The sequence below is a fragment of the Cylas formicarius genome, unplaced genomic scaffold, assembly GCF_029955315.1.
Source record: "Cylas formicarius isolate icCylForm1 unplaced genomic scaffold, icCylForm1.1 PGA_scaffold_1__22_contigs__length_36826433, whole genome shotgun sequence".
NCBI classification, from domain to species: Eukaryota; Metazoa; Arthropoda; class Insecta; order Coleoptera; family Brentidae; genus Cylas; species Cylas formicarius.
Genome location: NW_026844264.1, coordinates 26,769,821 through 26,782,455, shown reverse-complemented (window position 1 = coordinate 26,782,455; position 12,635 = coordinate 26,769,821). Strand labels below are relative to the sequence as shown.

The 12,635-nt window shown below is 32.5% G+C and overlaps 1 protein-coding gene across 2 annotated transcripts in view; it reads right to left on the bottom strand.

Annotated features, from left to right (window-relative positions):
- The window catches only part of LOC132696031 (uncharacterized), a 249,135-nt gene that overhangs the window by 76,187 nt on the left and 160,313 nt on the right, over window positions 1–12,635 (bottom strand). For both annotated transcript variants that reach the window (XM_060660565.1, XM_060660566.1), the window contains exons 2-3: window positions 8,891–9,096; window positions 7,035–7,170 (exon numbers count right to left, since the gene is read on the bottom strand). In XM_060660565.1, coding sequence (XP_060516548.1) covers window positions 7,035–7,170; window positions 8,891–9,096 — 342 coding nt within the window. The remainder of the gene's footprint in view (window positions 1–7,034; window positions 7,171–8,890; window positions 9,097–12,635) is intronic.

Genomic DNA, 12,635 nt, shown 5'->3' with positions numbered 1-12,635 from the left:
TCGAATGGGTACAATAATTCATTTAGGTTTTTGTCCATGATTTACAGTCGCTCGTCCAGTGGTCACATATGTCTTGCCGACCGCAAACCCGCAAACATAAATCAGGAAATCCCTGGTCGGACTTTCTGGAATTAAATTTTGTTTTATGTAAAAATTTTTCTTGCCTAACGTCGTCCCTGGCAAATTACTCATGTGATAATACCGAAGTTTTTGTTCGGAGCAGGAATTGTCTGCCGCATTTGTTTAATTCAAAATCCTTTGGACACAGTCATCTGCAAATAATATTATTTCAAGTACTTTTCACCTAAATGCATTCACATGTTTTGATTTAATGGTTGTTCAAATCAATAACCTTAACAATACCGCCACGAATACAAGTGGTTACACTAAAATGCAAAAATTATTTAATGGGCGTATCCTATAGATAACCATGCCATTTTTTAATTCCATTTTACATAAAAAATGATACTCCATTGTTGCTCTTTTTCCTCATACCCATGCTTGTTCTCTCAAGTGTTCCTCACTCGTCAAATAATACAAGTAATATTAGAATCTAAAATTTTCTGATGTATTTCCTCTTTCATTCGTTATCTTCAAAAATCCTTCATGATTCCCACTTTAATTGTCGGCGACCATTTATAAAGTTTTCTAATTCTTTAATAATAATGTACATTTCAAATAAATGATTTACTTACATCTTGGTTTATTTATTTGATTGCTAATTTTCAATTCAATTCAATAATTTTAGTTGTTAGATGTTGTAAATAAATGAGTAAACGTAATTACAACAGAAATCAGTAAATATATTTTTACAGAAATGAGGTGGGTATTTCTCGATTTCTTTCGAAAGCGGAGCGTTTTATATTGGACATCGCGTATCGATTTCGTTCGGCAAAAAAAACTCCCTATGGGTTCGAAACATATTAGGCGATTTTCCGACACGAGAATATAAATGTTGGAAACATGTCCAGGTTATAAAGAATGCAAAACAAATAACGTATTGAATTTGTTTAGGAGCGAGAAAGGTTCTCAAAATAAACAAGGGATGAAGTTCAATATCTTTCGGGAACTATTTTTAGAAACTCGTCCTGACGGCAAATTTACCCGGCGTAGACAATATTTTCCCGGATATAATGCCTCACTCCCACAGAATCTCAGTCTAATAAGTTTTGGATGGTCCAACATTTGCTGTGAAAAATTTCAATCGACATTCTTCTCGTTGCCCGCGATTTATTCCTTAGTTAGTCAGTAATAACGGCCTCGATCTAGATACCGATTGTCGCCGTAGTATTGTTGTCCACTCACTATTCACGAGTAACGCAAAATTTCATAATAAATTTATATTTTTCGTTATACCTAAGTGTTCAAATAATTGTTTTGTCTACTACTTCCAAAGTTCTGGAAGCGTGTTTTACCGGTTGATTATATCATTATATATAGTCTATTAAAGGTTTTAATGTTAGAGTTCCAAAGGACTTTTTGCAAATACATTTTATATTGTGATTATACGCAGCTCCCATTTCCCTTTGCACCATAGGCATGAATAAACAGCGACGTCTTCTTTTTTTGGAACAAAAAACCTAACTAAAATTGTTTCACTACAATTTTTCATCTACGTTAAGGGTGTTTTGGAACTTTGAAATTGAGCTCACAATTCATTTTGAGAGTGACCTGAGTGATTCGTGTATAAATTTGTGACGAAATCTATTATCTGTGTGTCGTAAATTAAACTGCAGAAGCATAAAATAGAACTTTTTAAAAGATGCCTTTACTATGTATGTACGGATTGTATGTATTCTTTTTATTCTCCTCGGGTTTTAGGAAAAGACTGAACATTGCTGTGATTTTTGTCATATAATGTATTTATGATATGTTCTTTTTGTAGAGTTGTGTTAAAAAAAAAAATAAATTCTGTGGTAATATCAGGATGCATTTTTGTAGTTAAAATCGGTAGATGCAAAAGAGCGCAAACAATGCGGACAATGCAATGCATTATTCGCAAATAAAACTGAGTCCCGAAGAGAATGCAGTTATTGGTTAATCAAAAATGACAATAACAAAACGATAACAAATGGAAATGCGTTAACTCAATCCAATCGGTAAAGTGTTTAGGGTAACAGAATTTTCAATAAAAAGTAGCGTCGAATAATGGAGAATTTGCATCCAATAGAACGAAGGTCCGAATTATTTTATAACATAATCATAATAATTTACTTCATACTTTGGAAGCTGTGAATTTATTTCCTTGATGCTCCTGGAGGAACTGGAAAAACGTTCTTAATTTCATTGCTTTTTACAAGGATCAGATCGCGAAATGATGTTGCTCTAGCGTTGGTTTCAACTGGAATAGCGCAACATCGCAAAAATTAGCGCAATGCCCAAGGTCCTATAAGTATGCGAATTAATTGTTTAATGACCGATAAGAGATCACTGGAGACACTGGACAGAACGTTGAAAGATCTTCATGACAACCAAGATATTTTTGGTAGGTCAGACTCTTCCAGTTATTCGAATTTGTTACAGTATGCAAAGATACTCCAATTAACAACTAACATGTAAGTATTTTTGCAACAAGATGAAACTGCAAATATGTTTGGAAAGCAGTTGTTAGACATTGGAAATAATACAGTTTCAGAGGACACCTCGACCGGATTCATCACATTACAACAGATTTCTGTCACATCACAGACTCAAAAGGGAATCTTATTCAACAACCATAATTGGCTGGGTAACGAGCAATATGGGGGGGCGAAAAATAAAGAGGTCGAGGATCCCAATGCTACTATTCAGAATTTTCATCCAGGACAGTTGGTTTCCTTCAAATCAGTCGACACCGTTATGAATCAGGATGACGTAGACAACTATCCCACGGAGTTTTTAAATTCACTGAAATTGTAAGTAAGAGGGATCAGTTGTCATCATGCTGCGTAACTTTAATCAGCCTCCACTATGCAATAGGACAAGACTCGCTGCGAAAGGGCCGATGAATAACGTCATTGAGGCGACAATCATAAAAGGAAAATACAAAGGAGATGATAAATATCATAAATAAATGAATAAATCACAAGGACAGTCCTTCGAAGTTTGCGGAATCGAGTTGGAGTTTCCCTGGACATATATAGGTCGCGTGTTCGCAAGTCGGAAAACCGTCTTCTTTGTTTATTTACTCACCATAAAACAAAAAATATATATAGTTTATGAGAAAGCTTTAAATTGAATAACTGTGTATCATAACAGTGCCTGCCTGTCAATATCAAATTAATACCTTATAAATAGCCAGTATTTCAGGAAAACTCTGTTTTGTAAGTAAGCAACATGATGTGTCGAAAATAATAATAAAACTTCATGCTTCATTCAATAAGAGCTTTTTTATTAAATATGGATTCATTTTGTTTGTTTTAAGATTATTCTATGCAAAAGTTTAGGTCTTTTATTTATTGATTGAGGCAGTACGAAATCTGCTTGGTTACCTAGTTATTAAATAATTATGGGTAACAATTGCAAGAGTTTATTTAAAACGTTTTTTGACAATTCAATTAAGGAGTGGTTAATTGACAAGTCCCAACACTATAGAAGGTACACAAATTTGGAGGTTTCAAAGATACGAGTGACTATAAGAGTTATAGGGAAATAGATGTTACATTCTCGATTGCTGCATTTTGCAAAACAGTAAGCGAAACTGCCCGTTAAATAACTAAAATGTTTCAAGTTAGAAGATAAAAAATGCAAATTTTGATGTATATATTTTCATAATTTTAGCATATTTTCTGCAAAATAATAACAATTTTGGCTCGTATTCAGAGATTTTAATTACGCACCGATCTAGCGTGTGGGTAGCGTCACTTTACCCCGTCAGTTTCGTTTCCCACAAATCCGAGCCACTTCGGACATTTTCGAGATTTTCCGCACGGATTTGGGAGCAATCTGATGTTTTCGGAGATATTTCCCACGCTTTGAATTTTGACGTTTGTCAATTCTGAAGGTCATGTCAGTGAATGTATTCGTGTTGTTTTGCGAAAATGAACCCAAAACTAACGGTCGTAGAAAAAGTATAGTATGCAACAGGTTCGGTAAACTTTTTAACTCACTCGTTTATTAAACACTCGCTCCGCTAAAACTCTATTTTTGTTACGTTTTTCCTCCACTTAATTCGATCTTGCAATTTCAATTTTATCGCATTGTCGCTGTGGTAAAGAACATGCCTTGGTCTGTATGTCGTCTAAAGTCGATGTTCATTAATTAAATAAAAATTTAAACCAAGAATTTAGGAATATTTAATAAACCTAATGGAGTTTTACTGCACCAGCCATAGTCCATTAAGTAAACCAGCTCGTTACAAACTAAATATTTTTCTAATAATAATAATAGTCTTTAGTAAGAATTAAGATATATTTATAAATGTACGCCATGCAGTACAAGGGCGAAATCTAGCTGAAGCATTTGTTTTATATAAAATCTTAATAGAAACATTTCTGAATAATGTTCCACAACAATGGATTCAGGGTTTAACTAAAATTTTGTAATCTAAAATTATAAATGAACTCAAATACACGAATGCCCGACTATCTGATAACAACCAAAATAATTTTTCCTTTCCAGACAATTATTTTTCGACTAGCAACAATGAATTCGATGAAACATAAATTTCATATTTCTAAAATTCTTTACATTTAATCTATAGCGGTCTACTTAAAAATTAATTTAATTTAAGGTGTTCATCCATTTGCAAAATCACCCGATCTTAATAATGGCAATCATCATAATAAAGAACGTCTGTTCGATTTTCTGCAAAACAGGACTCAAAGAAAACGCTTAGGAAAAATTCTTAAATGATCTTAATTCTTCGACTTAAACGTCGACGAAAATTTCATAGTTGAAACCGTACTCGAGAATATGAATGAAAAGAACTTTCGTAAAATTCCTAAATCTTCTGGGTTTAATAGATCAATTTTGATCACTCGAGACAAAACCCACCTATAATTATTTTAAATTAAAATTTACCAACAATTGGGAAGTTACAAAATTGCTTCAATTTGTAGCAATTCCGCAAATTATAGCAAGTCAAGAGGGTACAAACGTAGAGAATTTTAATAGAGACAGTCTATTACACAGAGTGCAATTTAAAAAATTAGAAATAGACTTTGATATTCTAGGTATCGGGATAGCGATTCCTAAAATTATAAGAGTGATTATTACTTGTCCATGGTTTTGATGAATTTAGAATAAAATAAACAAAAAAGCACGGCAAATGCATAATTGCATTGGAAAAAGATGGTCTGTGGTACAATATTGGAACTGCATACGATATTTTTGGGTTTAGTAATTCTAAGTTTTGTGTAACATCAAAGTATTCTTATCAAAAATATCAAAAGCTTTAGAGAGTTTATCGGTATAGTGTGCACGCAATTTGTCATCTATAACATTACACTCTTCCCTACCGCTAACCTCGAGTTAGGCGGTATTTTTTAAGATTGGGTTTTATCTTGGTTGAAAAGAAGATTATCGGCATTAATATCTTTCAGCTAGATCTAGCATTAGCAGTATCAGACAAAAAGTCCACACATACGAGAAACGACAGCGGACACAAAATGGAGCCTTGCGGTACTCCATATTTTAGTTATTTAGCATTTGAAACTTCATTATTAAAAAAACCAGTTGAGACCTACATTTCAGATAACTTTCGAGAAGTTTCAAAGGCACGCCCTCCATGGCATAGTGATATAATTGTTTCAAAAAAATATCGTGAGATACGCGGTGGAAGGTCTTCGCTATTTTCAGAAAACCATAGAAACTCAAAATATCTGGAGAGCAACGCTTTCAAAATAATGTTTGGTAAATATTAAAATAACATTATTTCGTAACAAAAAGGACGTGTTTCTTTGCGAATCAGGATCAAACAATTTTCAGAGCAAAAAAACACTCCCTATATAATCGTTAGGAGATAAAAAAAAACCTATTAGGATGGGACACCACTGCCGTCAACAAATACGCAAATAAAAGCGCTACTGAAAAAATTATATTACGATTTTGTTGGCTTCTCATCACTTGTAAGGATTTTGGTTTAACTAGGCTTATCCATTAATTGTTTATTAATTAAATGATACAAAATTACAGAGGAAATAACTTGTTTACAAGTTCTCTAACTAACCAAAACTAAGTAACGTGTCTAACGTTATATTTTAAATACAAATGTATCAATTTGCTAATTATTAGTTATCAGTAATTGGGCTGTATAAAGCTAGCTGTTTTCATGAAATATCCTTTTTTTTGCAACAATTTATTTTTATTGAATAATAAATGAATCAATTAATTCAGCTATATCTATAGCCACTACATAAATTAATATCATCAACAATCTAAGACGAAATGGCCGTCGGTCCAACTAGCTTCTGTAACTGCGAAAACAATAACTAAACGACTGGGTGCCTAGTTAGTTATGCCCGTGAGCTCACGAAGAAATTCGCATTCGCATACGGATAGTTTTCACCCTACTTAGCGCGGGCTGATTGCCAGCGGTTGTGCGATATTGGAAATTGGACTCGTGTAATGCGAATTTGCACTTCGGAACTTTGTTAGCAAAAACCACCGCCTCAAATATTCGGTGTTACGTTCGGGTGGCGAACTCGACCGAGAAATATCCGTGAAAGTTTATTTTACGTACAACTTGGGAGTTTGGTTTTATTATATTTTAGCGATATGCGAATATAGTTGCCCTGCAACAGAACTTTATATCGAACTAAGCGCAATACAGTAAATTTTAAAAATAACAAGACCCGGAGCTCCGTCCTTTACAGAGAAACAGTAGTGATCAAAATTTACAAGCTTAGGAAGCAGAAAAAACACAAAAAATATATAAAGAAGCTTGGTACCATACAAACCAATACGAAATAAAACTGCTGGTAAATAAAGCAAAGTACATTCAATTGAGTATAAGTATAGATTTAACGTCAATCTATACAGTGGCTGCTCTTTAGTTAACAAGAATTTTCAGTATCATACTTTTTCCTAGATATATATCTAAATTTTGAACTTACCGACGACATACATATAACTGGAATCAATTTGAGTGTCGAACACTGGAGCGTCTGTGGACACTTCGCATTTAAACCTGCCGGTCACCTCTGGTTGAACAGAACGTAGAACAACCTCGTTAGAGGTACTTTTACTTAGCTGAAACAAAAAAAAATTACCAATTCCATATAACTAACTCATTCCAGCTTGAAAGAACTCAGTATATCAATGCGAGAGCTCGTAATAGTACCTAATTATTAACCGCTAATTATGGAGCTTCAATGTAAATGTATCTTAATTGGACGTATGCTGGAAATTAATAAAGGCTAGAATATTATAACCAACCAGCTTTCTACAGATTCACCGGTTCGCGTTTTGCGCCCATTGCATTATACTGAGTTATTAAATGGCAACATAACTTAATACATTATTACCTTGTCAATTCCGATGGTCATGTCAGCGAACGTATTCATGTTGTTTTGCAAAAATGTACCCAAAAACTAATACACACAAAAATGTTATGCAATATATCAGACAATTTATATACCACGTGCTATAAGCTACAATTAAAATCTAGAGTCAGTAAGTAAAGTGACATTTATAATTTAAGTTTCCCACAGAAATTTTGCTTATAGTTTACATGGACTTTAGTGGTTTTTTACAGTTGTGTTGTTTTACAATGTCTCATCAGTACAAAAAAAAACAAAATTGAAGGTTAGGACCTGCATTTTCTTGCTTTTATACCATCTTAAAAATTTAATCCTCTTAAATCTCTATCCTTGGATGATTTTTCTTCCAATTACAGTCTTTTTCTTTAAATAAACTTAATAATAAATCGGAAAAGTTAAATAAACAACATAACGTTTTAAAATTGTGTTTATTCCTTTGTTTATATGACATATCCAATGATATATCTTCCTCTCTGTCCAACATTCACAGTTAAAAAATGACAACAATGGCAGAACCGATCTCGCATGCAACAAAATGAGAGGTACAAAAAGAAAACACTCTTTCCTATTATGTTTACTAACATACCCTTCCTATAGGGTTAAACTGAAAACAGAGAAGACAACTTCTAAACTAGATCTTCTCTCCTATTCATTAAACACACATGTGGCATTAAAATAATGCATGAATCGAGTATAATATAGTATAAATTGTAAATGTATAAATAGTATAAAATGTAGTATAAATTGAAAAGGAAAAGAAATAGGGTAACTAGATGAAAAATATAGGAAGTTTCTTAATTCAAAAACTGCTTAAAGAGCAATAAAGTACAACGCGGACTTAAAAGTAATTTTCAAAATATTTGTTGTGGCAACAAAGACTGATTATATACAAGATTTTAGAATCTACTAGTACAAACTAACTAAAACTATTCTATAGTGAGAAATAAATAATCTTTTTCGTTCATTCCACTTTTTGTTTTCTACACAACCTAACAAGCGATTTGTGCTCATTTTTAAATTTTTAAACTTAGCCGCCATCATTCTCTTTTCCTAACCTTTTCTTCTTCTTTCCATGTCAGCAATTCCAACATAAAATTTGAATTTTTGGTGCGAAATACACTAATGTTCCATCATTAGGCAGGCAGGCAGAGGTACTGTGCAATTGTTACTTATTATATATTATTATTATTATTACTATTATTATTATTATTATTATTACCTATACCACGTTAATTTTGCCAACTCGCTGGATAAAAACCTTTTATAACTTTAGTTTTAATTAAAATTAAAACTTGAGAGAAACTAAACAATAATTGCGCTAAACGTTTCCCTATAATTTTGTCAAGTCGTTCCCACTTCTGACAATGAAAATTTTTCACCCGCCACGTTATCGAGTTCCATAACTACAAGAAGATAGGTTGTTAACTTACATCCACGTCAATTCCAGGCAGCGGGAAGATTTGTGTGCTCGGCAGTTCCTTGGGGATATATCTGTAAAATTCCTGCTGTCCTTTGTACCATTTCACTGTGTATAACGGTTCCCCTTCGAGATCGTATTTACACTGCAGAGTTACTGTGTCGAATTTTTTAACCGCGCCTGGCACTGTCACGGACACATTTTTCAACGTTTTGGCACCTGCAACAAACGGATGGGGTGAATATTATTTGAAACGGTGATGGAATTGCTTTGGCGAACTGAAATATAATTTTAATTATCATTTTGTCGCTTTATATGCGCAATTTTCGATTTTCAAAATTTAATAATGGTTTTATCAATGCACCAAAAAATTTTGATTATATTTCTATTTATATTTTGGCGCCGTTTTTCCTTGCTATAAATAAAATTCACTTTTCTGTATAAATTTTTAATTGCTACTAACTATAAGATAGCTTAAATAGATTAAACTATTTTTCAAATAGAGATACAGAATTAAATTGATAAAGTATTACAGAACCTTACAAAAAATTAAAATACGAAAAGTCCTGCTGATTTGAGGTTATTTAATATACTATTCGTCGAGATTCATTCAATATTCACAAAAAATAACGGGATCACCGCATGCTAGTGATGGCATCTTCCTTATTATTTATTGAAACTAACGCCCCAAATAAATCACGGTAAACATTTCAGTGGGTTAAGAATTTCAACAAGGCTTTGAGCCGGTGCCCCAACCAGTTGTAACTCAATTCATAATAGATATGATACTTTTATTAGTCTAAAATATTCAATTATATGCACTGATCAGGAATGAGTAAGGTATCACTTTAAAATGTCAGCTTCACTAAATACTGTCACAGGTTTGGGAGCGACCGAATAGAATATTTCGGTGGATATCTAATATACTGAAAGTATTTTAGCGTTTGTCAGTTCTGATGGCCCTGCATTCACGCCACTCAGTAAATTATTATTATTAAAACTTTTTTTTTTCGCAACGCTCGTAGAAATATTAATAAAACATTCGCTCCGGTAGTGACTAAAGTGTCGGTTATAAGACTTGTTGCATAAGTTACTATATATGGTATATATAGCATATTAAAATATATATATATATATATATATATATATATATATATATATATATATATATATATATATATATATATATATATATATATATATATATATATACATATACACAAACAAACTGTTAATTATTGGGATCACCCCAACTTCGATGGATCGCCGTAAAGGGAGCAATAAAAGATGTTGAAGCTCAAAGCAAAGTGGCAATTTATTGTAATATCTAGCTTTCGCCCATGGATACAGGCTTCATCAGGACACTAAGTCATATAGAGAACAAAAAAACACTTCATCAGAGTTAACAATCTAACAAAAAAATAGTGAAAAACTTACACAACACGCCTCTTTCAACCTCTACATATAGAGAGATGACATTGGTATATAAAATAAAGTGTTTCGCCCGTTCTAACTATCAACATAACACTCGATGGATGAAATTAATGGGAGAAATTTACAACTATAAAAAAAATATTAACATCCACCACAACGTTACAAAACAATCCCACTAACATAAAACGTTAAGGTCAATAAAATATCCGGATTGATAAAATATTAAAAGATGAAAAAAAACAGCCGATTTGTTACAAATGACACTCCATATTGTCGAGAAGGAAAATTAAATGTGCGGGAACTTATTAACAATTCGCAATAACCTAAAAAAGCCACAACCAAGAAACCAGTCAATGATACCAACTGTACAGCCAACCATAACATATGTAAAACACCAAACACCAAATTTAGCAACCCACTACAACCTGACCGTATCAAAAAACTCAGGTAGCTTATGCTTCGCAGTACGACTCTGATTAAGAAGATAGGTGTAGATGCTACTAAGACCCTCAACATTCTTCTTTCTGTTGAGGCTATTACTACAACAGTTAATATAACACATCTCTAAAAACTTACGTTTGAAGAGGTTCTTTTCACTCTTTAATACTACCGCTTCATCGTACATGACACTATGTCCGGTATCATTGACATGAGCACTTAAACTAGTAATATTTGGTTTTAACTTACAATCACTTTTATGAAGTGTTAGCCGTTTTTTTAACTTCTGTGAAGTATGACCAATGTAAATTAAATTGCAAGAGCATTTAATGCAATATACAACGTCTGATTTATGTAACGATGGGGTAATGTCTTTAAGATTGGAATAGAAAGATTTGGCAATTTTTATATTGGCAATTTTTATATTAGTATCTTTAAAGATCCTAATCAGAGCCGGGGACAATCTATCTATATACTGTAGTTTGCCAAAACTAGGCAACTCATTATTAACATTAAGCTGTGGTTGTAAAGCATTAGGCAGGTCTGCAGTGGCACTATTACAGGAGAGAATTTTATTTATTAACGATGGTGGGTATTTATTATTAATTAGTAGGTTCCTTAATAACATTAAGTTTTTATTTAACAGACTATGGTGACAAATTTTTTTAATGCGATCAGTCAATGCTACAATCATATTGATCTTTTGTTTTTTAGGGTGATACGATGTGAAGGGAATGTATCTACCGGAACTAGTAACTTTTCTATGCCAATCAAGAATAACTAAATTTTCACTAGTGCGAATGACCTTTGTGTCAAGGAAAGGGACTGAACGATCTGTCTCCGTCTCCACCGTATATATATATATATATATATATATATATATATATATATATATATATATATATATATATATATATATATATATATATATATATATATATATATATATATATATATATATATATATGCGCAGCGTGCCTCCTCCTTTCAAAAATTCGTTGTGGATATTAAAGCCATTAATATGAAAACTGTTAAGCTATATATATATATATATATATATATATATATATATATATATATATATATATATATATATATATATATATATATATATATATATATATATATATATATATATATATATATATATATATATATATATATATATATATATATATATATATATATATATATATATATATATATATATATATATATATATATATATAGCTTAACAGTTTTCATATTAATGGCTTTAATATCCACAACGAATTTTTGAAAGGAGGAGGCACGCTGCGCATAGCATGTCGGTAGCATAAATTTTGCATTTTCCGAATTAAACCGAGGATATAGATTTAAGAGGGTTAAATGAGATTAATTTAATTTGGGGCGTTCGGAAATCGGAACCTAACGAATCCTCAACACTAACGACCCCTGCCGCGGATTTATATCCCCAACATAAAATCCAAAACTGCAAACGGAGCTGTATTTTTCACTGAAATGTACGGCGCACAACACATAACTTTAATTTATCCGACTATAGACAGGAAAATTATTAACCCCCGTTTTCTGTAATAGCTCTCGCCCGGGTTGTTTCGAACGTGTTAGTTACTCCATGCGTGATAGGAACCCGGCTTCGCGAAGTTAAGAAGCTTAAACGCTAAACTTCCTAAACATCTTATTGCATAAACCCGGGCTCACTCCGATGGTTGTTTCACCTGATACACAATTCTGAATAATGAAAGTTATGACACCGCAATCTCGAGTTTGATGCAAGCTTAGCCGGGAGCTTATGTTCAGCTGCTGCAGCTGAGATATTAGTTTGTAATTCAATTTTGAAGTTTATTGTTTCATTGCGAATGACGTTTGCGCAAAAGAAGATAAAA